General features: G+C 43.3%; 2 protein-coding genes across 4 annotated transcripts; one reads left to right on the top strand and one right to left on the bottom strand.

Annotated features, from left to right (window-relative positions):
- The first annotated feature begins 1,738 nt into the window (after positions 1-1,738).
- ipo4 (importin 4) lies at positions 1,739-20,793 on the top strand. 3 transcript variants are annotated; one of them, XM_071908853.2, is made up of 30 exons: positions 1,739-2,112; positions 2,451-2,537; positions 2,747-2,817; positions 3,144-3,185; positions 3,375-3,504; positions 5,649-5,828; positions 6,071-6,136; positions 6,276-6,377; positions 6,550-6,633; positions 7,394-7,549; positions 7,693-7,746; positions 7,943-8,052; positions 8,485-8,593; positions 9,389-9,518; positions 11,228-11,344; positions 11,666-11,779; positions 12,254-12,377; positions 13,028-13,139; positions 13,336-13,460; positions 13,575-13,652; positions 14,058-14,115; positions 14,766-14,871; positions 15,318-15,511; positions 15,987-16,037; positions 16,713-16,838; positions 17,309-17,535; positions 17,641-17,773; positions 18,124-18,228; positions 18,394-18,463; positions 18,702-20,793. In XM_071908853.2, the coding sequence occupies exons 1-30, from the start codon at positions 2,047-2,049 to the stop codon at positions 18,830-18,832; spliced, it is 3,258 nt and encodes a 1,085-aa protein (XP_071764954.1). In that variant the 5' UTR covers positions 1,739-2,046; the 3' UTR covers positions 18,833-20,793. The 3 variants fall into 3 exon arrangements, with proteins under 3 accessions (XP_071764954.1, XP_071764952.1, XP_071764951.1); XM_071908851.2 differs by having other exon boundaries at positions 2,738-2,817; positions 11,231-11,344; XM_071908850.2 differs by having other exon boundaries at positions 2,738-2,817.
- On the bottom strand, positions 20,071-23,788 carry LOC139919195 (uncharacterized). The gene is made up of 5 exons (XM_078291544.1): positions 23,767-23,788; positions 22,333-22,558; positions 21,954-22,053; positions 21,732-21,861; positions 20,071-20,168 (listed from the first exon to the last, which is right to left on the bottom strand). Exons 1-5 carry the CDS (start codon positions 23,786-23,788, stop codon positions 20,071-20,073), a joined length of 576 nt encoding a protein of 191 aa, XP_078147670.1.
- Between the last annotated feature and the right edge of the window lie 1,182 nt (positions 23,789-24,970).

Genomic DNA, 24,970 nt, shown 5'->3' with positions numbered 1-24,970 from the left:
ACAGAACTTTGTCTCTTTGTTAAAAGGGGCTGTGCAAATATACTTATTATTAAATAATGTCATAAGTAAACATGACACAATGGTCATGACAGCATATGGGCTTATATCGGTTTTTCCTAACCCTGGGGCTTAGGTCCCCTGGGTCCCCCAATGGCATGATTAATTATATTTTCATGAGCTTGAGTCCCAGAGCAATAGACTAAATATATTATCTGGGTTCCAGGCATAAATAGTTTATGAACCCGTGACTGATACTTCTCAGCTGGCCTTAATTGTAAGGCATTACAAATGTCTATATAGATTTTTGAAATATAGTTACACTCCTAATACAGAATATAAATACAAGCCTAATCCCTATTTTTCATTTGAACCATGGACTAGGATAAGAATTCAACTGAATGTTTTGTTTAGAAGTGCTACTTGAGGAAAGTTACCACATTTCCCCTCACAGCAGGCTTCAGAACACACTGGAGTTTAACTTGTGCACATTGAACACAAGATAAGTGTTTAACAATCACTTTTTAACTGGGCCTTTTTGGGGCTTCAAACAAAGACAGTGACTAATTTCAAATTCAGACAGCCCTCTTACCCTGCACAATAGGCTGGACATGTTGATGTAGGGTACTCTCTCCCCCATTTGCAATCCTTTTACAAAGATGAATTAGATTAGGCCCTGTGTTACCATCCAAGTGGTTGTTTGTGTTCCCCCTCCTTGCCTGTTTTGACGTGGTAATGATTCAGTTAGTGGTGAGACGATGTGAGAACAGTGAGCCTAATGGGGACATTTGCATTGCTACTGATCTCTAGCTGGACAGGGTGTGTGTGTGTGTGTGTAAACCAGGTAGACATACAGGAGGGGGTTGATGGGGTGGGGACATTAAGCGTGTGTAAAACAGAGAGGGGGTCGGTGCACAGGTGTGCAGTGCATTACCATCTGTCTTTTGATATTAGGTCCTATTTTGGAGGTGCATTTGTACCAAGTAGAAAGGTGTTGTTTGTTAGTGTCAACATAGGGTACAGCAGGTACAGTAGCAGTACATTCATTTACAAGCACTGGAACAAATCTCAGTGCAGATTTGTGGTTTATTTGCAAATTCCCATTATTTTTGCTTTGCCACCAAGTGAAACTTGGAACTTTTTCTTACTCTTCTATCCTATAGCAGCAGACTAAATTTACCTGAAAGGTAGCAAAACTGTTTTTGAGCAATAGCTTTGTCTACCCAATAATCGTCATTATTTGAACAGGTTTTGCTGAATTAGGCCTGGTGCAATTCTTAACAACAGTCTTTAGTTGCATGCAAGTATCTTAATCCTATGTTTATGTTCATTTCACATTCAGTGTGAGTATAGATTAGTCATGAAAGTTGTGTTTTGTGTATCACTGTTTTTGTAGTGTGTGAGACTATCACTCCCTTTTGTTGTCTCAACCAGGGATTCCCAAACGTTTTCATATCAAGGACCCCCCAAACAGATCCATGATGATCAGTATAAGGTCAATTAAACTCAAAATAAAACGTCAAATAAGGCGCTTAATTTGAAATACAAGGATTCCCCTTCGGGTGATGTTTAGAGTAATTTTCAGGTTATGAAGATTTTGCAACATGGCCTCCTTTCCAGCGGCAGGCGCTGTGTGTTTCCATAACGCTGGGGGAGCTAGTGGTTGCATGTCCCTTTAACTCAACTCACATGGAACTCCTGCCCGGTTCGGCCCCGCGTGCTGCCAGCTGAATAGAACGGACCAGACCGAGCGTCACGACTCGAATCCCAACCGCCACCGACCTGGCCGCCTCTCTTCACCGGCTTAACAACTTACGATATTTAACTATCTTTAAGTGGATTTAAACAGCTAGCTTGCTAGCTAGCAAAACTGCCAATTTCCCAGATAGGATCTGTTTACATATTTGACAGGTGTAGCATACGTTACACTGACGACGTCGCCAGTTGCCACATCGCAGAAGGACAACTCATTTAGCTAACGTTAGCTATCCAACTTTTGAAAAATAGTACCGCAGACATAAGAGGAGGCGATAGTTCGGAAGAGCCAAGATGTCAGAGGAACTTGAGCAAATTCTTTCACAGCTGACACAGCCTGATAATGCAGTTATTCAGCAGGTAACACTACTAAGCCGGCTATGGGTAACTTGGGTTAGTTTGCTAGACAGCTAACAAGTTTGGAAGCCAACTTTAAAGTTAACGGTTATCTAGCTAACCTGCCTAACGGCAACGTTAGCTGTCAATCTTGACAGTTACCAGGGCAATCAGTGATCCATGCAGTTAGACCGGGCTGGCAGATTCAGTGAAGTATGTTCATTTTTAAAAGGAGGCTTAGTTACTGAAACATTATTTGACTACAACTTGTAATCTAAATTAGGTCTTGGTGCTTTGTGTGTCCTGCAATCATGTATTAATGTCAGCCAGTCTAGTGATGTCTATTGTTTTGCCCCCTCTAGGCCACAGCCCAGCTGAAGCAGGCTTTCAAAGACCCAGCCATTATCCCAGCCCTGTGTGCTGTCATGACTGGCTCCCAAAACCCTCAGGTATTGTGTGTGTGTGTGTGTGTGTGTGTGTGTGTGTGTGTGTGTGTGTGTGTGTGTGTGTGTGTACCCTTCTATCCTAAGTGGTCCAAATATCCTGAAAATGATTGTGTGTTTGTGTGAGAGAGATGGTTATCAACTCTTGTCCTTGTGTCCTATCATCCTCATTTGTCCTCATTTCACCTCTGCCTCAATTTATTTAGATTCGTCAGTCAGCAGCAGTGATGCTGAGGATGAGAGTGAAGAAACACTGGAAGAAGATCAGCCCTGATCACAGAGAGAGGTTTGCTTTTCCTACTCTCTCATTCCTTTCCATTGCCTATATAATTCAGTTCATTTTAATTCAATCCAGTTAAGGTCAATTTTAATGAACAGTCTTTAATAATCTACAAGGAGCAGTTTTACTATACTGTAGAGTAGGCATTTTGAAACATTCTCAGCCTTAAGTGAGAAATTTAGTTGCAACTTGCTCACCCATGTTAATATGAAAATAATCTTGCAACTGTTTCATATCGGGACTCGGCAGTAGGAAGCTTATCATGCCTCTTGACCCAATTGAATTTTGAGTCACAGTTGTAATTGAGATGTTTGTTGTCTTTCTTTCTACAGCCTTAAGGCGGTGGTGCTGCAGGCTTTCACACAGGAATCAGAGTAAGCTATTCATTCTGTACAGTAATGACCTACTATCCTTGATGACCCAGATTTAGTTTGTTGAAAATGGCATTGACATGGAAATAATTGTATTCATTAACCATGCTACATGCAAAGGCACACACACCTGTTAAATATATCACACCTGAATGAGCCTGAACTCTTTATTTAAATGTCTCTATGTTCTAGACACACAGTGCGCCACTCCCTCTCCCAGCTGAGCGCGGTGATGGTCAAACATGAGACTCCGGACCGCTGGCCCGCCCTGCTGCAGCTCCTCAACCAGTCCACCAAGAGCAACAACCCTCAGGACAGACAGGTACAGGTCTCATGGCATAGCTAGGAATTCAGATAAAGTAGATATATTGGTTTATTTTTATCTTATCATTATTGGTTGCTTTCAAGACGATTAAAATTGCAAAATTTGCTAGCCACTTTAACTAATTTACCAATTTACCAATTCGATTTTTGCAATAGGCCCTCCAAATTATGACTATTATTGTTATTATTATTATATATGTGTATGCAGTAGTCGATTTGTACTTATGGAGACAAACAATTTGATAGTGGCGAAGACAGCATGGAGGGTAGGGGACCAGCTGTTTACCCTTTTGTTTATATTGTAACAGCACAAAGGTAATTCTATATTCAAAAGACATGCAAGTTAGGGATGTTAGGTATCAGATACTCCTGCCAATGCCTTTAACCAAGGCACTGTTCTCAGAATTGGAGTTGGTCCCCAGGCGCTGCACTGTGGCTGCCCGCTGCTTTTAAGTAGTTATATGGGTCAAATACAGAGGACACATTTCCCCAGGGGGATCAATAAAGTGTAACTTAACATAACTTAATACTCATGGCACTTTTATCTTATCCAAACTTTAAATTTATAGTTATCAAACCTCTACTCATGCTCGCTTTGTCATCCTCCCCTGCCTGCTTTGCCTCTGCTGCATCGTCTATTAAAACATCCTCCTGAATCTGGCTATCATCTAGGGAGAAAATATAGACTAGTCAATAGCTTTTCAATGATGGCCAAATAGGCTACTTCGTACAAAGGTACCCCTCCTGTGTGTGTGTGTGTGTGCGCGCGCGTGTGTGCACATTTGTTTCAGCCTTAGCAGTTATCCGTTTCCTTTACCAGCATAGATTACCACCCAAAGCAGTAATCAAATTATGAGCCACTGCACAAAATTCACCACATACTAGAGTAAACACCTTTGTGCTCTAAGTCCCATGATCCATAGTCAAATTTTATTTGGGTTTATGTGAGAACGACACACAAAGGGCTTCCTCCCTTTGACGGTGCTTACCTGCCACTTGAACAACCAAATTCAACCTAGGTTAATCTTGACTTCCTGTTTATTTTGTTGCCTGGCAACATCCAGTTGAGGATGAAATGTAGCCTAATGTATGGCCTAATGTTTTTTTTCTTCATTAATATAATTTTGGTGTTAAAATGTCAACTAGCTATCTAATCTCTGTTTAATCTCTGTTTCTCTTTTGCCCCGCTTCAAACAGTGTAGGCTAAATTATAGAAAATATTCATTATGACTCCTGACGTTTCTCACACCTGTAGTTTTCTTCTTTTTGAGGAAGTCCTGCAGATCTACCTGCCCACCATCCCATTTATAATAGCCAAAATAATATCCTCAAGGTGTCATAGCCGCGTTGCAGGTTTTGCTGTGCCATCAACCAATAAAAAAACATGCATCCGTATCAATGCAGGTGCGTGTGCCCCCCGCCCTCGGTTTTGCTGGAAACTCCAGATGTGCTATATTCTCTAAAATGATTAAATATCAATAAGTGGCTTACACATTTCTTGATTAAATGATATCTTTGTGCCATAAAGAGGGATGTAAGGGGGATGGCAGTGTTACAAAGGGGATGGTTTTTGACAATTTTTATTTCAAGGGGATGACATCCCCTCGCATCCCTCCTCAAATCGACTACTTTGTGTATGTATGTGTATATATGCATATATGCCAGTATATACTATATGTATGTGTATATGTTGGATGTGTATATATATTTACATTTTTTATTCTTTTATTTAGTTACCTTTTATCTTTCTTTTTGTGAAGCACTTTGTAACTACAGTTTTGAAAGGTGCTATATAAATAAAGATTTACTTACACTTACTTACTTTTTGATTGATGTTAATTTCCAACCCTGTGTGAATGCCCAAATGAATTATTCAAAATGGCTGTTGCAAAACTGCCACAGTTTATAGCTGTGTCATCAACTGAAAGCAAAATATTTCCTGCATTCGCTGTTGGGCTGGTTGATACAGGTCAGATGTGAGAACGGGTCAAAGTGCCATTTCAGCTATCTCTTTGACTATTTTAGACTTAGAGTTTGTTTTGAGTGTTTTAAATCATTGAATGTCCTCTTGTATTGTTTTACACGTCCTCGGCCAGTAAAAGACTTGGAACTTGTAATATTGACCCTCTTTTCTCCTCCCAGGTGGGCCTCCTGCTGCTGAGCAAGGTGGTGGAGTCCAACCCTGAGCCCTTCAAGCCTCACTACCACCAGCTGCTGCAGCTGTTTGGTACCGTGCTACAGGACCTCAACAACCCAACAGCCTTGTACTACTGCATCCTCACCCTCACTGCTATGACCGCATACACCGGCTCAGAGGAGATGGTGAGGCACTGTCACCACTGTCAAACGTGGTAGAAATATAATTGAAAATTGTTTTTTGATATTTGAACTATTTCAGGACATTACATTTTTTTTTTTAGATATTATTTTTCCCAGGGCTCATCACTTACAGCACCAAAGTGCATATAAAACATTGTCACCAAACCACTGAAAGTTTAATTTTAGACAGCTTGATAATCCAAGGCCACTTGTATTGATTGAAGTGGCGCTTTGCTCTCTTACAGAACCAGATGCGTTCTCTCATCCCAAGTCTGATTGTTGCTCTGAAACACCTCATCAAGGCAGATCAGGTAAATTGGGATATTTTTATGACATTTTACTCGTGTGTTGCTGCTACAGCTGCTGGTCAAGTGGAAACTTTGTGCTCCATGAGGGTAGATTAAAAGAAAATTACTTATAAAATTATTTGGCTTGTCTGTGTGTATACAGGACCAAGCCAGCGAGGCCATGGAGGTGTTTGATGAGCTGATGGAGAGTGAGGTGTCCATCATCGTGCCTCACATCGCTGACATTGTCCACTTCTGCTTAGAGGTGGGAGCTGTAGAGTGTTTTTAGTATTTTGTCTTTCCAAATCAGTTTTGAGTTCTGACTTTGCAAATTATTCATTTCAAGGTATCTGAACTGACAAATGCTGCTTGTTATCTGTGATGTTTATGGGGTCATGGGCGAGAGGTTTAAGGACGTGTGTGTGCATGTGTGTTAGGTGGGCGCTGACACTACACTGAGCGACTCCCTGCGGGTGAAAGCTCTCTCCTGCATCGCCTTCCTCATCAGGCTGAAGAGCAAGGTAAAGTCACCTATCTGCTGCTATAAATAGATGGCCTACATCCATCCTTCAGTATGTAATCCCTAATGAACAAGGACCCCTATCTGTAGCCATGGTGCACCTCCACCCCTCTTGTATCTATTATTCTTCCTAAGGAGATAGGTAGTCTTGCCTCCCTCTGTCTTCTGTTGGTTTTTCATAGTGCACAGTAAAACTAGACGACATCACAACATGAGCTTTGAACTAAAGGACAAATAATTTTAAGACGGCACAGATGCTTTTCATGGACAGTTAGCAATGGCAAAGTTTTATACCCAGATCGAAGATGTAGCAGACCTTGACATCGTTACTTTCTTTTGCCATTGGAGATATTTTCAAATTTCCCTGTGCATTGACTGAAACTCACCCCCAAACCTAATTTTCCACACTTATTGGGGAAATTGTAAAACTGACTCCAGATTAGATTCTTTTGGAAATTTCCCTCCGCTAGAACTGGGTTTCTAGCATTGTAGAAGAGAGAGAGAGGACATGGCCCGTTCACATTATAATCCCAAATGAGGTATGGTATATTCTAAAGTAACAATGTTCCTGGTTTTCCAAGTTTGCCTGTTTCCTTTCAAAATAATTGTTTAATGGCATCGCGGGAAGAATTTTGCTTTGCTTCCCTGGCTCATCACTCGACTTCAACATAGCTGGACCAAAAGTAATTGCTTGGCTGAAGAACGTTGCATTAGTTAAATAGAAACTGTCTCATTCCTGTTCTTTTTTCTCTCTTTTGTAGACGGTGCTGAAGCAGAAGCTGCTGAACCCCATTCTGCAGACCATCTTCCCTGTGCTGAGTGCGGCGCCCCCACCTGGTGAGGAGGACCCAGAGGATGAGGAGGATGACAGTGGAGATGGCACAGACAACGAGAACCCCAAACACTGTGCCGCTCAGGTGGGGCAACATTATTTAATCTTGGTGATATTACGTGTTCTCCTATGGCCTGAAAACAGTGTTCTTTGCAAAAGCTTTTGTAGCTTCAGTTTGGAGTTTCAAGAAAGACAAACTAACTTATTGAAATGTTTGTGTTTTTCCAGATTATTGACACTATGGCACTCCACATGCCTCCAGAGAAACTGTTCCAACAACTGGTAAATCATCTAGAACAATAATGTGATCTGTTATGGTAACATGAACTATGTTTTAGTTTCTTTTTCAGTCTTTTATGTCTGGGTCTAGATAGATATGCATACTTGAATTAACCCGGAGGTCAGTTTAATTGTCACAGTATGCGACGGCCCTGACTCAGGCAACTGATGATGTATTGTGTTGTGTTTTGTGTATTAGATGCCTCTCACCCAGGCCTGCCTTGCCAGTGAAAACCCCTATGAGAGGAAGGGGGGCCTCATGTGTCTGGCCGTGCTGGCTGAAGGATGCGCCGACCACATACGCACCAAGTAAGTTCAGTAGACTTGAAAACATGTCTACTAGTTTAGTATGTTGTGTTGCGTTTCTCTCATTTCAATGTGTTGTACCATTCTCTAGCTTTTTAAAAAAAAAATCCCCACAAGGTTTTCTATGTAGGCTTCAGTTTGTCACAATTGAGTGTAAAAGTCCTTGTTTGTCCTTCCACAAACCTAATCATGATTTTTCATACTACTACATTAATTGGCTACTATGACAAATGATTGGTCAAGGAAGCTACCAGACTGAAATTCAGAATTAAACATCTCTGACATAGCAGATCTAGTACCAAATAGTCTGTTGTACTGTAATCTGTTTATGTACCCGTGTGTGTGTGTGTGTGTGTGTGTGTGTGTGTGTGTGTGTGTGTGTGTGTGTGTGTGTGTGTGTGTGTGTGTGTGTGTGTGTGTGTGTGTGTGTGTTAGGATGCTGTCATCAGTGCTGCAGACAGTGTGCCAGAGTCTTTCTGATAGTAATCAGGTGGTGCGCAGTGCCGGCCTCTTTGCCCTCGGACAATTCTCTGAATATTTACAGGTGAGCCAGGACACACAGCACTACAACATACATACACACATACCACTGCAATATATATATATATATATATATATATACACAGGCCACGCAGGCAACCGTGGGCTAACAACTAACTTTTTAGCACTGCAACCAGTCTCTTTCTATGCATTTCAGCATTACAATTACATTAGCTAGTTTCTGTTGTTGTTTAGAGGGACCTAGCTGCTTCTCATGATGTAGTGAAGGTGACCTTCTGTGTATCATTAGTAGGAATGAGTAAAGGAAAGCAGTGGAAAGAGTTATGAGTGACAGCATTTCCATATTACATTCCATATTGTATTATTCCACTGCCATGTTTGCAAAATTAAAATTAGGGGTGTACCAAAACCATTTTTTAGTAATTTATTTTGAGTTCTCGCCAATGCTGAGTACCATATGAGTACTTAACATATATTGATATACCAACCAAGCAACTTCTTTAAGAAGACAATATTTAATAAATGGATCACTGCACAAGCCACTTTAAAAAAAAAAAAAAAAAGAATTTATTATTCGCTGACATTTTGGTATTTTGAAACGGTACACAATCTACAGCATCGGGGCTCTTGGCATCAGCTCAGTTCACCAGTACCAAGTACTTACATTTTAGCCTGCCATTGGCCCCGATACCGGTGCACCCCTAATTATAATCTATTAAGTTTGTAGCTCTACAGTCGACAGAGTTCTTGTAATTAGTGTCTAGCGTCTAAAGACTTTTCATTGCTCTCTCCTGATTCTCTGTTGTTCTCTCCCTGTTTTTCCACCTCTGCTCCCCAGCCGGAGGTGAGTAAGTACTGCGGAGAAATTATGCCTCTGCTGCTGGGCTACATGTCTTGCTTGAACCAGGCCAAGGTGGGCCACGTCACCAAGGCCTTCTATGCCCTAGAGAACTTCATGGAGAACCTGGGTAAGATGAAAGAAATGGTTCATACAATAATGGAGACAGTAGTTCACAAATCTGAACCTGCAAGCCTTGCCCACTGCAAAGGGAATCATGAGATATTCATATAGATTAACATGATATTTTCCCTGCCATTAAATAGCCAAAACTGTCCAATGAACCACTACAAAACTCTACAAATAAGCTCAGCAATAGTCCAAATCAGAATGTTTGTAAACAAACAGATTGGCTATACTTCTGGGTGGATAACTCGCACCTGTCGGCAGCGGAAATCGTTCGTTTTAAGCAGCGGTAAATACGAGTCAACTAAACAAAACATTAGCGATTATGCCGAAATCGGGGCTGTAATGCCAAATATAGCTTGGTACATAATGGATTAGATTTAGGCTTTTTCCATTTTAAAGCAACCTAACGGAATCGGTGGATACAGATAATAGTTTACAGGCCGTCTGCATCTACAGAACTGGGGACAGGCTGGCAGCAACCACTCATGACCGGGTTTTGCGGCAGGCATTTTCTTACAGGTCAGTAATAAAAATGATAAACGTCGCTGTTGGGTAGCATAACGTGCAAGCTTGCTAGAGTGACAGTAATACAGTCTCTCGGTTTTGCTAGTCTCGTTTGGGTCTAGCACAGCAGCAGCTCTGTTGTGACTGGCACTGCACTGCCAGTCCCAAGGCATTCCATTAAAAACCGTTCGGGTAAAATCTTTCACTTCATGTAGGTAAGGTTTCCTGACCGAAATTTTGCCAACATGATAAGCTTTCTGAAATCCTTGAACCCTTTTCTGTTACACGAGTAAAACATATTGTCAAAGTACCACAAATGTTTTATCTGCACGGTTTTTAATGGACCGCGGTTCTAGCACAACACACGCAGTGGTTTGTGATCTGGCTTTGCTATCATACCCTGCTTTACAGTCAAGATGCTTTACAATCGAGTCTGAAAGTAAATAACGAACAGTCCACAGTTTCTACTATAAAGCAAAACACTAAAGAATGACTGGTTTGAGGTTGCTTTGTTAGATCAGCAGTTGAATTTGAACTTCTGCTCACTGAATCACACTAACATAGCCTACTTTGTGTCACTGGCTGTCACTGTTTGGCTATATAACATAATATAAAATAAAAACAGATGGTTAATTTGTATAAGACAGTGGCCAAAACAGAACTTTTAAGCATTTCTAAACATTTTGGTAAAATACAGTAGTTTGTGGACACATGCTTAAATAGGCTATATATTTAGGTTATGTTAGGTTATACACTAACAAATATCAACAGCAACGACATCAGGAACGTCTCGTTTTCGATGGACAGCCAGAACTACATAATGTCTGTGTATTTCTAATCACAAGAGCTTAAAAAGGGGTCTTACTTTGGTTAAATAACACGAAAAATACTGTAGCGCCGCCGCCGATGCAGCACCACCGACGTTATCCACCCGGAAGTAAGTTCTTTGTTGTTGTGACGTCACGCTGATATGGCCTATAAACTAGGGTAGATTAACCAAACCAGTGTTTTCATTGAGATATTCATCACAGAGTTGGTTAGCAACTGCATTCACTTTACACTCCCCCAAGGCGTAATGTCATTGATATTTATGGTAATGGCTTTAGCCAAAGCTTTTTCATCCACGTTTTATGGTACAGACTCATTCCCACCAAGAACTTTTTAACATCCTAGATGCTTTATCTTTTCTCTCTTTTTTTCTCTCAGCAGGAGCGGAGATTGCGCCCTACCTGCCCACCCTGATGGACACTATGCTGTCTGCCCTCAACAACGCAGAAAACCTCAAGATCAAAGAGCTGGCTGTGTCTGCCATTGGTGCCATAGGTAAGTTGTTTTCAAAACTTTGTCTGAAGACCTGCATTTTCTTGCAATCCCAAACTGTCACCTTAGCCTACACAGTAGCCAGCAAAGGGGAAATCATGTGCCGTGGAAGACCCAGAGTCTGCAGTCTGCAGTCATTCCAACCAAAGACTACACCAGGTGGTGGTGTAGTGTTTGTTTGGAATGAAAAACTGCAGACTCTCGGTCTTCCACGGCACATCATTGCCCACCCCTGCTCTAGCAAATGAAAATGCTGTTTCTATTTGTATTGAAAGTGAAGTGACCCAAGCCCCAGTGTGAATCTCTGTCTTGTCTTATTGTCAGCGAACGCTGCCAAGGAGCTGCTTGTGCCCTACTTCCCTCCAGTCATCGAAAGCCTGAAGGGCTTCCTGACTGCCACCACAGAGGAAATGAGGTCCCTGCAGACTCAGGCCTTGGGTAGGTAAACCCCAACATCTTGTATCTAAAGGAAAAACTATGACATTGATTAGATTTCGAACCTTTTTGAACCTCTGATGCAGTGTTTCCTTTAAACTTGTTTAGCCTCGATGGCACCCAACAGCTGGAAAATTGCCCCCACAGTTACAAAAATACATATACAATGAAAATTCACTCATCAGCTGGCCTTATTGGTGAACTCAAGTACCTCTTCTCTCATCCCAAAAAATACAATTGCAAGTTACAGCACAACTGCATTATAAATACCAAAATAAAAGCCATTCTTAACCTGCAACACCTACTGGAACCGATCCTGAGATGGGTCCAGAAGTGAGTCAGGGTCTCGGAAACAAAATGACCTCCACCCACCACACCTACAAAAAATTCTACAGAAATCACTACTCTCTTGGATTCTTTTTTACATCCTGGAGCTAAAATTTATTGAATGAATGGATGTTGATCATGTTCTGTCAGATACTCTATCGGTCCTGGCCCGGACCATCGGCAACGATGTCTTCAGTCCTCTGGCTGCAGAGTGTGTTCAGCTGGGCCTCAACCTCACCGACACCATCGACGACCCCGACCTGAGGCGCTGCACGTATGTAACTGTGTGTGTGTGTGTGTGGAGATGCCTTTTTTTATCTCCATTCAACAGGCCAGTCCATACATACAGTCTGTTCTTACATTTTTTTTAATAGCATAAATTGGACAACAAAAATAACAAAACAAAGAACATAACTGTAGTCACATACAACCTTGAGTATACAAAATATTTTTCAGATGTAAAAAATCCACCTGACCTCCCTTTCCCCCATAAGATGCCTTTTCTAATTTATGTTGGCCTTAGTGAATCTGACTACAGCAAAACCCGAAACCTTGTAAGACACTGTCTCCTCCTCCTTCCTATTATGTCCCTCCCTCTAACTCTTTCCTTCCCTCTGTCCTCCTCTTCCTGTCCACCTACCTCCCCTCTCCTGCCTCTCCCTTTTGTTGTCTTCCTTGTCTCTCCTCCTCTTCTTGTGTTTTGGACACACAAAACTCATTCATCTCAATGGAAGGGCTTTCCAGATGTTTCATTTTTCCCTTTTTTTGTATTCTGATTACATCTGTTCCCCTCCTGCATCTAGCCTGCCATAGCTGCCTTTTTGCTTCTTGATGGTCTCCATAAATCATACCGCAGCAATACCTAAATCCTCTCTTTCTGTAACCCTTCTTTTACCTCTCTCCCTCTGTCTTTCCCTCTATCAGGTACAGTCTGTATTCTGCTGTGTCCACAGTCAGCCCCGACTGTCTGACTCCTCACCTCACTGCCATCACCACCGTCATGCTGCTCGCCCTCAAGTCCACCGAGGGCGTCATGGTACACAGAATACACACTCATTATACATAATATGAATTGGCTTGGTATTTTATACAATTTGTATAGACTGGTGAAATTATACATAGAAATACTGACCTGAAGCTGAGATGAACAACAAGCATGGATTTAGTGCTACCTCTTGCTCTCATTATCTCTCCTGTTCTCTTATCATATTTCTCTCTCTCTCTCTTTTCAGGCACACCTTGAGGAGGACAAGACATTTGTCCTACTGGATGATGATGATGATGATGACGATGAGAAAGATGGAGATGCTATTCTGGAGGATGAGCCTGAGATGACTGACATCCACGATGTTGCAGGGTAGGGGACACACATGCCGCGCACACACCGACTTACACGCATACATACCTGCTTTTCCTGTTTGGCAAAGCACTGCTGTCATGCTGTCTGATGCCGAGCCTGTCCTTCTCTCAGGTTCACTGTGGAAAATGCCTACATTGATGAGAAGGAGGACGCCTGTGATTCACTGGGGGAGATTGCCTTCAACACTGGGTAATAGACATATTTGCATATCAGATCAGATGTTTGTTAGTAGCATTTTCATTAAAATCTATGTATTTTCGTTCCAGTGTGGCACATCGCCATGAACAGCCATTTAATTACAAACATCAGCCATTTTACTGTGTTTTCCCACCCAAATTCCAATTCAGCAGACGGTGATGATGAGCTAAAGTTTTTGTTAATTTCCTGATCAGCAAACATCCCACACATACAATTTAAAAACTAAATTGGCAGATAATTTAACTCTACTCACTGTTGAAGAAAATATATAATGTATGTATCAAGTATATTCTTAAAAAGCCTGCTTAAGTATGCAATACTGGTGTCAGGCCTCATGAATATATCTCCTTTGTGTGTGTAATTTGTAACTCGTGTTGCTGTGGTTTCCCCTGGCAGTGCTGCCTTCCAGCCCTTCCTGGAGTCCAGCTTCCAGCAGGTCTACGAGATGAAAGATGTAAGTCACTCTGCCTGGCTGCTCGGCCTTATCACCCCTCTTTGCCTAATGGGCTGTGAAGGGCAGTGTGCGTATATATGTGTGTGTGTCTTTGTGTGTTCATGTCTATATAGGTGAGTCTGTAGGCAGATGGATAAATGAACGGGTCAACAGATGCGTGCAGGATGTTTGCAGGTTCTGAAAAAGCCTTAACACATCTTAAATCATATCTAACCTCAAAGCCTTAAAAGGTCTCCAGTACAATTAAAGTGATAATCGGTGAGATTCTTGTGTTTTGCATTCAATGTAGTCACTGGCCCACCACAACATATTTTGTGATACTTTATTATCCACCCTCCCTCCCAGTGGGCAAACCTTGTTGTTTTGCTTGCCCCCCTCCACAGAGAGGTTAGAGATCAGGGTCAGCTACAGAGAAGCAGCCCTGGAGCTGATAGGGATTCAGTGTCTTGCTCAAGGACACTTCAGCAGGGCAGGTGCCTGCTGTCACAGGGGCTTGAACCTGGGCTTTCCGGTTGAGGGACGGTCTGCTCGTGACACCATCGAGCTGTTGCCAATTTGTGTATGTCTGCGTTATACGCTCCAGTACCCATAGTGCTCTAACTTGATGCTCTCTTGTGCCCCATCTCCCTCCCTCTCCCCTCCCTCCCCAGTTCCCCCATGAGGACGTCCGCAGGGCAGCGTTTGGGGCCATGGGCCAGTTTTGCAGAGCTCAGCACAAAGTGTGGAAGGAGAATCCCACTGAGGCCAACCACCAGGGTAAAGCTGCTCCTCTCTTCTCTGGAACTGCACTCTACCGTGAATATTTTTAGGCAGTGCAGATGGGCAGTGCTGCTTTCTGCAGGGATGGGGATTATTAATGAACAAAATGGAGGGAGATAAGAGGCTAGGCTTAAAGGAACAGAAGCAGAATAATTATATACTTTTGGTCCCATGTGTTGGAAAAATTGCCCTTACCTCAGAATGTTTATGATGACCTTTTAGAATAATATAGATATAATATAATATAATATAATAAAGTGAAAAAACAAAAAAGGTGTAGGATACAAACCCTGGTTAGGATGAGGGGTGAGATTATACCACCAGGCCAATATAGGGAAACGATAAGGAATAGGCTAACTACCTCTGCTTGTTTAAGACCATGTTAAACGCTATTCTAAACTTTATCTTTCTTCATTCCTGTCCATCTTGTGTCCCTCCCTCAGCCCTACAGAAGCTGCTTGATGTGGTGCTGCCTTGCTTCCTGGAGACGGTGCGGACAGAGCGCGAGCGCCAGGTGGTGATGGGCGTCCTGGAGGCCATGAACAGCATCCTCAAGTCCTGCCAGGGGGAGGCTTTCAAGAGCCCTGCACGCCTGGAGGAGATCAGCCACACCATCCGCGATGTGCTCAAGAAGAAGGTGAGACGAGGGGAGGATGATGGGGATGGGTTATCGGGGAGGGGAGGAGGGCAAGTAGTCCATCATCAAAACTAATCTTTCTCATTATAATGCACTTCTTATTTAGAACATTGTAAGTCACAGTGCTGCTGTTGTCTGTTCCCCGTCCTTGCATAATTATCTCTATGCCAGTGGTTGTCAAAGTTTTTCTCTGGGGACCCACATCCACACTTCCCAGAGGATTTCCCCACAACCCAGACTGTTAATTGTCGTTACAGCTGTAGGCAATAAACCTGCTATGCTACAGCTATTGAGCTTGTTGTAGTGACTTAGGAATGCTATTGCAACATGATATAACTTGTATCTTCATACAACCTTTGAATTTGCCAGTCAAAAACTTTGACCTTCTCATGGCACTACACAATCTGCATTTCCTGGTAGTATGCTATTGACCCTCCACCTTTCTTTTTTTTTCTCTCTCTCTCTGTCTCTCCAGACTGTGTGTCAGGATGGTGGTGGTGATGAAGCTGATGATGAAGACCAACAGGTTGGCTCTCCTCTGTATCTCCTTTTATTAGAATCACTTAAATTGCCAAGTACATTGACATGATGGGGTTTTATTCTGCTGGATTGTACATACGCTCATTCCAGTGGCACTAGTTGTCAGACAACACACACACAGTCATACACAGAATATTCCACAAATAACATATTTACACAGAATTCATACACAGAACTAGGTGAATATTTACACAGAGGAACTGGTATAGTAAGTGGACATGCCTAGTTAAAGAATCTATGCACAATGAAAATATAAATATAAAGATCATCAAGTGATCTATTCTTCAGTATCACCTGATTTTGCAGTGAATTTCTGCATCAGAATCCTGTTTGTGAACTGATGAATTGACATTTTTGTTGATTGGTTGATTTGGTCTTGTATAGGCCAATGGGTAGAGCATGGTAGTAATACTGCCAGGGTTAGGGGTTCAGTTCCCACTGGGGCCATCCATGCTATCAATATATGCACTTGGGATAAAAGCGTCCACCAAATGGCAAATACATACAACTTTATGAGGAAGTTCACATGAACATAACACTCCCACTCATTTCCATCAGAGATTTCAGTCTTCCTGCTTTTTTTATCCATTAATTCTAGATTTTCATGTTCACATCCCTGTACATGTACTTAGGGTGCGCTATGTTGTGTTGTCTCTTTCAGGCGGAGTACGACGCCATGCTGCAGGAGTTTGCTGGTGAAGGTATTCCCCTGCTGGCCTCAGCTGTGCCTGCAGACACCTTTGCCCCCTTCCTCAACGACCTGCTGCCTCTCATCATGAGCAAAGCTGTGAGTCTGGACCCCTGGACAGCATCAGGGGTTTAACATAAGCAGTTTTTCCCAAAGGCATTTTCTCAGCAAATAATATCCCAGTCCACTGTCTTATAGTGATGGCGTGACTGGCGACTTTGCTTACAGCAAGGAGTCTAGCGAGGAGGGAATTGCCCTTATCTTTATGCCCAACTGTATTCTGTCAGAGACTGAGCTTCAAGAGTTCTTGATTGGTGAATAGTTTAAATGCAAACAGTGGCATTTGGTTTCCTGTCTGCTCATCTCGGGGAGTGACATCAAAGTAGCTTTCCAGAGTAAAAGACTGTGATTAGGACCAGAATATTACACTGTTACAAACCTCTGAAACCAATCCAATTTGTAATGACACAATGATTAAGATCCTTTGGTGCCATCTTTTTTTTTTTTGTCAGTATCAGAAATAAGAGACAGACCAGATTGACATTCATTCTGTCTTTCTCCCTTAAAAGAAATCCTCATGCACGGTGGCGGATCGCTCCTTCTCCATGGGGACGCTCGGAGAGATCCTGCAAGCCCTCGTGAGCGTGTCTGGGGGCAGGGGAGTGGCGGGCCGTCTGTCCAATCGGCTGCTGCCGGTGCTGGTGGCCGGGGTGAGGGACGGCGACGCCGAGGTCCGCAACAACAGCGTGTTCGGACTGGGATCTCTGGCTCAGGCCGCTGGACCCATCGTCGTATCGTATCCTCCTTACTTCTGTGTTTGTGTGGGTGTGTGTTGTATGTTCATGCATAATTAATACCACGAAGGCTAAATGAAGTTATTCCTTAGTGACGTGTGTCCCAGAGACTATCCCATGATGCTGTCGCTGTTCTCCAACCTGCTGGTCAAGGAGTCGGACAGCAGGGTGATTGACAACCTGTGTGCCGCCCTCTGCAGGATGATCATGAGCAACGTGGAAGCCGTCCCGCTGGAGCAGGTATAGTTCACAGCTTGCCAACAGGCTCTCTCAGACGACTGAGGTGATCATTTAGCCTAGCAAGCTTTACCTCCCTTACAGTGATCTCTAGTATAGAGAGAATTCATCTGTCATTGGATCATCTGTCCCATTATATTGAATTTATTCCATGTCAAGATGGTGAACATTTTATTAGCCACTAAGGCCAATCCAAACTGCTAGTAACACATGATAAAAAGCTCCATTCTGTTATTTGCATCAGGCCATGCAGTAGAAACTCGACTATTAACAGAATTCTCTCTGCACGCTGAGACCAATGTGTTGGATGGATGGACAGTTCAGTTAAATCTCTTGGTTCCACTCTGTCCCAGGTGTTTCCTGCTCTGGTGGAACGTCTTCCCCTGAAAGAGGACATGGAGGAGAACAAGACGGTGTACAGCTGCCTGGCCATGCTCTACACACACAGCCCTGCTCTGGTACAGTATAGACCCCGTTTACATCGTGCTCTGTAATGCTGTGACAACACATTGGCAACTTTGCAAATTGTGATATATCGGGCATCTGTGTGTATTTGGTCCATTTGCCTGGACTCCACTAATGAATGCTTGCGGCTTTATACATGTATATTTCTTTTCATTCAGGTTGTGAGCCAAATGAAGCCCATAGTTGCTGCTTCCAGCCAAGTCCTGGGCACCAAGGATCTTGATGCAGGTACGTTTCATGGTTCAGACCAAGATGTTGGACAAATTTCTTTAGGACCAGCTTTTTCATAGACTTGACATTATATTGTCTGCCAATTGGACTAAAGTGAATGAAGCTTTTCAGTCATTGCAGACTATTCTTATCAGTATTTTGTTGTGATAAGTTGTCACCCTGGAGGTACTCTATCTTAGATGATAGCCTGTATATTGTTTTTAGCCTCTAAACTCTTTTTGTCTCCCTTCCACAGAGACCCAGAACACTTTGGCCATGCTGATGCGGGAGTTCACCCAGCGCCACTCAGCGGAGTTCCAGGGCGCTGTGACCTCACTTCCTGCCGAGCAGCAGGCCAAGCTGAGCGCCGCCATCGCCGCCTCGTAGCCCGCGCACAACATGTCCTTCCACTCTTGTGTGAAAGCCAGCCAAAACAATGAATTTTTATACTATAGATGGAAAAAATGGGACAGTAGTTGGGGATTTTTGTTCCCTAAATTTGGCAGAATTCCTGCAAACTCCAGCACTTCAACCATTCTACTGCTACTACTATTATTATTACACTCAGCGGTTATGTTTCCAAGTATTAATATTTTTAATTTATTTGTTTGTCTGCATGCTGTTAAACTTTTATTATTTTAAGAGATGTGGTTTAATGTCCTGTATGTTGTTCTTTTTTTTTTTTTGTTCTGTTACTTTGTTGCCCAACTTGTAATGTGCGATTATTAATTGCTGCTGTCCCTTTTTTACCACTGTTTCGACAAATCTCTGGCCTTGCTATCTGAGTGTGAAGCAATGAATTTGATCTCTTGATAAATCAAAATTTTTCATCCCCATCTCCCAGTGTAAGTCTATAAACTTTAAACAATGGAGCACCATGCTTTCTCTTCCGGCTCTGCCTTACTCAGAGAGATTCACTATACTGCTAACTAAGGGGTTTCTCAACTGGGCCAGCTCTGCAACTGTGCACTCATGTGAACCTTTGGCAGAAATCCAGCAGTAAGAACCCCGTAGTTCAATGACTGTACATGGCCGAATTAATAGGCCACACTCGGTTGTTATAAAAAGCAGCTCTTTATTTCCATGTCATTGTTTCCATGTCATGTTGACTTTGGAGCTTAACACTTGGCACACACTGTCACGCTTTGCGTTCAACGCAGGAAGGTGTTAGTTCATTCTCAGCTCAACTCGTGACCTCATGTTGAAGAACTTTCCCCTGCACTGCTCCGTCTCTACAGGTGTCATTTCCTCAAAACATGTTTTGGGTCTTTAACATTTCTGGTGCATATTACCTTGGACAAAGTCTGTTAGTAGCAAACCATTCTACAGCATCCTACAGCACATATTTCACAAGTACAAGACATTTTTACAAATACTACAATAATTCAATGGGACACTGCAATGCTGGCAAATTTTGCCATATAGTTATATCAAGCATTCGCCCTTGCCTTGCTGTTGAAAGAAGAGCTGATGACACTTTATTTTACAGATTATATTTTGAGTTCACAAATAGCCCATCAACTAATATGTTTTTACAGTGAACCAGATCGTAACCAAAAGGCTAGCTGGCTGATTCACATTGAATTGCATTCTGTTTTGGATGTTGGTGACTCTTTTTGCGCTCCTCAGATCTCACGTTGTTCCTGCGCCTCTTTAAATTTAGGCTGCTGTGTTTCCATGTCCAACTTCATGGTCATCTCCATTGGTGCCAGTCCAGTCTCCTCTGAAACACAGAGAGAGACTTCCCAATTATATTACACCACACACAAATAGCAGTATGGACTCATATTGGTCATGGTATTACAATAAAGGCCTGTGATGGGAAGGACAAATACCACACATTCATAGCAGATATGGACACACCAGTATGAAGCTGTACGCAGTACTGAAACAAGAATAGAATTGGCATGATTATCATTAGTGTCTCTTTCTGCAGTTTGCCTGTTTGCTGCTTCATGAAACTGGAACCAAGCTAATCTGTTGATAATAGAGAAGAAAACAACAAACAAATGGCTCTCATTTCTCAGATTCCTGATCAGTTGACTGCTGAGGTCCGAGGTTTTAGCTGGACACTGATGTAATGCTTTAGTGTGATCTCATTTGGCTGCCTGGGGCTCCGGCACATAGCTGCGATCCACATCAGCCTGCCAGCTCACCCGTCATGTGGGAGGTCACTGCAGACTGCGGCGGGGGGCGGGTCACATTCATGGCATGGTTGAACATATAAGCTGCAAATATTTCCTCCCTTGTGTATGATATGGATATGTAATATATATAATATGAACCCCAAGCCAAAAATGACAACAGTCTAAGATAGATCATTTGTTGTTGAAAATAAAAATCCTCTGCCTGGTTGTGTAAAGAAATCTTAAGGAGTTTTCCTTAATGTTATGCTTGTCTGACATACACTAAACCCATTTTCCCTTCCTTGCTGCTGAGAAAGTAGCTTTTTCATAACATTAACATTTTTACATTTGCATAATGCACCTAAATGTATCTCCTTTCCATAGATAATAAGGTCTCTATGGTCTCTCAAGTGACTGTGCAATTCTGTTTCCAAATTCCCATACAATCACAAAAGAGGGAGACACTGTGTGTAGATTGACACCACCATCCACCAAGCTAGTATACCTGTCTGAAAACCTTTTATTGGATGTCACGAAGCAACATCAAATAAATTAACAATTACCTCCAGCTTGAGGTGTAAATGTGAGTTGTCAACATGTTGCAGTATAATTGCCTTCTCTGCAGACTGGGTGACTGTCTGGGGGATGACGCAGTGAGCAGGTGCTGCTGCCACTAGGGACTCATTTGCAGAGTTATGGTGCTGAAATTACTGTCAAAAAACTAGACGGAAACTCTCAGTTAAGAGCACTCTTTGTAAAGGTTTGGACACTGGAATACATAACTGACACACAAGGGAGAAAACTCAGAATTTTTATGTTCTTTCACCCAAAACCTGCTGGGATGTGATTTGTCTCTGCTTTTTCAGGATTTTTTAGGCATTCTGTACAAAAAACTCCCATTTATTTCCAATGGAAAATATAGATTAGTCCCACCCACCCCTCTCCACCCCGTTTCCTGGCCATGATCACACCCTGGGTAGTAAAAAGGACTTCATCAGGGATGCGATCTTTCCTCATCCTTGGCTCTCTTGGAATTCAGGACACCACATGCTGGACAAACCTTTCTGATGGACATTTCGTTTTCCTGCATTTCCCCAATTACTTTCTGCTTTTTTGTGTTATCCTGACACAAAACCCATCCGTGTCTGTGCTGCCCCGACCTGTGTATCTGTGTTTCCAGGGCAGGATGTCGACCCCGGTGCGGCAGAAGGAGCGGTCGGTGTGGGCCTCGGTGCTGTACAGGACCTCCTGCAGCTGCTTGTCTCCGGGCTTCTGGGCTTTCACTCGCACCTGGAGGAGGAAATGGAATGATGACACCCCAGTTTCTATCCGTCTACATCAACGACAAGATGCTTTATTCCCCAAAACGATCGATCACCAACCTCCAGGATGGTGATCTCTTTCTCCTTCAGCTTCCCTGCCTTGTTCTTCACCTGGGTCTTCTTGGTGTCCACCCACACCACCCTCTCCTTCACCTCTGACCTGGACACACACACACACACCACACACACACACTTGTTAATGCTAGGCTGACCTCAAATTGCTTTTTGAAGACCCCTCTTATAAGCACAAGATGATTCTGTTTGCAGAGGAGCAACTAAATGGAAATATCTTCATTTTTTACCCAAATTCCCCATGGGCATCATAACATTTTCTGCACATATCTATACACACACATGCAGTACACTTACTTATGGTCATCAAATGGACTACACACACACACACACACACACGCACACAGCTCTCTCGGCCCAGACTCACTCTTGGATGCCCAGGTCGGCCAGCGTTGTGTCCAGGAAGGGGAAGGGCTGGTGGGCCGGGTCGGGCTGCAGCTGGATGGGCAGGGTGACCGACATGGGGATCTCCCACTCCACTTCGGCGCGTACCGTCACTCCGTCCGGCCCGGGGGAGTCCCGCTCCGCCGGGCTCTCCACGCGGGTCTGTCCCTCCTCCAAGAAGTGGTTTGTCTCGTCTCCCGCCAGCTTGACTGATGATCAGTATCTCAAAAAAAGAAGTGTGATCTATTCCTTACTTCCTTGCTTTCCTTTGCTCTCTTTCTTCTCCGTATGATCTTTGTTGTATCTCTGGAGCTGATGCTGCGTCTCTGCACCGGTTGTTTCCACTGCTTCTCTTTTCAAGTCGATACTGGCTTGTTGCTCCTCTTCTGATGATTCAGACTCTCTCTTCTCGTCTCTGATGATGCAAGTCTCTGGAAAGTGTGTGTGTGTGTGTGTGTCTGACTGCATACAGACCTGTGCTCTGCCCTCCTGGCAGATATAAGCAACCAGTGTGAATGTGTGTAATGTGTCGCTCAGATGTTAGCTTTATTAGACCGTCAAGCGGGTGATGGATGGATGGTGTTGTTTGTATTGCCAGGTGTCCGTCTGTGTGTGTGTGCGCATGTGAGAAAGACGGCAAGAGAATGTGTGTGTGTGTGTGTGTGTTTTATCTGACAGGTGTCCCGACTAGTGAGTTATAACACTACCGCTCTATCCAGGCCAGGATGAAGTACAGCATCACCTGGTCAGTGTGTGGTTAGGTTGCAGAACATGGTCATACATGTCCTCATACACACTATATGTGTGTTTGACCCCAGGCTGGGCTGAAGTAACCTTCAGTCAGCCCAGCAAGTGGGTGCTATTGTGGCACAATGAGAACGTCACATCCGGCCTGTTCAGAAATAATTGAGAATGAACGCTTTATTAATGGAAAATGACTGGCAGTTATATGTCGAACCGACTGAAATTAATTTGACCCCGGCCTTGTAAACAGAAAGAACTCAGAATTGATGGGCAGAAGAGTAAACACATAACAAAATGTCAAGAGGCTAAGTTACCTCATATTCAGATTTATGACTGTGTGTAATGAAGTGATCCAGTTGGATGACCTCAGATACCTACCCCCCCCCCCCCCCCCCCCACCCCACCCCACCCCCCACCACCACACACACACACACACACACACACACCCACAGGCTGTTCATCATGATGTGTCTCCCTCTCCCATTTGTCCGACAGTTTAGGTTTTGGGGTTGATGTATGGGCCGTTGGTGGCGCAGTGCCACATTTTCATCTTTTGAGAAATGTGCTCCCCTCAGCCTGTGACTGCCCCAAGCAGCGCCCCTGTGTTCACGGCTGCGGGACACGTGTCGCGCCGCGCCGTGCCGCCGGTGCATGTGTGTGTGTGTGTTTGTACCGTCCTGAGATCTTTTCCCCATTAAACAAGCATTCTGGACACGCCATGTCACATTCCCTGAGCGGACGCAATAAATCCTCTCACATAGATTCCAGGCTTGCGTCACCACCACGGACGGATACAGATGATCTTTCCGTTTCGGAATATAAAGAGCTGGATGCTGGTTGTTTATCTGAACCGCAGGCTATGGGAGAATGTGTTGGTTTTTCTGCAAGTAAACACCAACAGAGTCAGATTCAGATATCACATATTTGGCAGGAATCAGGTCTCCTCATTATTATTTGGTTTACAAGGACATACATTTGTATCAAAGCCATTTCACCTATTTCTATGTCATTTTCAGTGCCAATCAAAGCCTCCTTACCCAGCCTGTGACCCTGCTTAGCACCAAGGCATTCCCAGCAGTGTGTTGTGTTCCTGTAAACACACTGAGGTCACTCTCACATTCTGTCCTACCACACATAATGCAGTGCCAGCGGTGTAGTGATAGTGAGTGTGCGCCCACAGCAGATGTCTTGTGAGAATACATTAGCGGCACTCGACAATTTTGGCACAGACCGGTTAAGGTTTTTATGTGTCACGATGGCCACAATACACTTTGAACACGTTTGTCTTGAACGTGAGAATTGACAGTATTTAAAAAGTTGTACAGTTGAGTACAAGAGTCTCAAAAAGCCAAAAAATGTCTGAGGCACCAAACCGCTTCTCATTTCTATGACAATATAAAGATCTGTGGCTGCCATATTAACAGATATCTGTGACTGACTACAGCATCGACCTTCAACTCCGGCCCTGTTCATCACAGATAGGTGCTACAGGTCTTACTCTTGTGCATACACACACACACACACACACATACACAGACAGCTATCCCCAATGCATTCAACAAGCAAACACTTTAATTGTATGGAGGTATTGAGGCATGAGGTCAGACAGGGGTTTTCTGCCAGCAAGGCACAATGATGTCCTGTGTGTGTTTCTGTCTGTGTGTGTCTCTGTGTGTGTGTGTGTGAGAAAGGGAGTGTGGGAAGGGGGGTGGACTGAGGTCTGTCTTTCTAAACCTGATCTACTTTCAGGTCATGTTTCAGTATTTTCTCTAACTTTTCTGCACACTAGCCTCAAGTCAGTGCTCCTAAAATAATTGAGTTTGATTCATGAGATGTGGATTTTTTCCCGATGCTTTTCATGCAGCAGCCTTCATAGG

Source organism: Centroberyx gerrardi, chromosome 22 (genome assembly GCF_048128805.1).
Source record: "Centroberyx gerrardi isolate f3 chromosome 22, fCenGer3.hap1.cur.20231027, whole genome shotgun sequence".
Classification (NCBI taxonomy): Eukaryota; Metazoa; Chordata; class Actinopteri; order Beryciformes; family Berycidae; genus Centroberyx; species Centroberyx gerrardi.
Note: the sequence above shows the minus strand (reverse complement) of the source record. Positions and strands in the feature narration are given on the sequence as shown.

Bases quoted from the DNA above. Each gene is read 5' to 3' on its own strand.
- ipo4 (XM_071908850.2), top strand. From the start codon at position 2,047: ATGTCAGAGGAACTTGAGCAAATTCTTTCACAGCTGACACAGCCTGAT. The intron at 11,345-11,665 runs GTAAGTTGTTTT...TCTTATTGTCAG, and splicing joins GTCTGCCATTGGTGCCATAG to CGAACGCTGCCAAGGAGCTG. The intron at 13,140-13,335 runs GTACACAGAATA...CTCTCTTTTCAG, and splicing joins AGTCCACCGAGGGCGTCATG to GCACACCTTGAGGAGGACAA.
- LOC139919195 (XM_078291544.1), bottom strand. From the start codon at position 23,788: ATGGGGAAAAGATCTCAGGACG. The intron at 22,054-22,332 runs GTGAGTCTGGGC...GTGTGTGTCCAG, and splicing joins GCCGACCTGGGCATCCAAGA to GTCAGAGGTGAAGGAGAGGG. The intron at 20,169-21,731 runs GTCGGGGCAGCA...TCTGTGTTTCAG, and splicing joins CTGGAAACACAGATACACAG to AGGAGACTGGACTGGCACCA.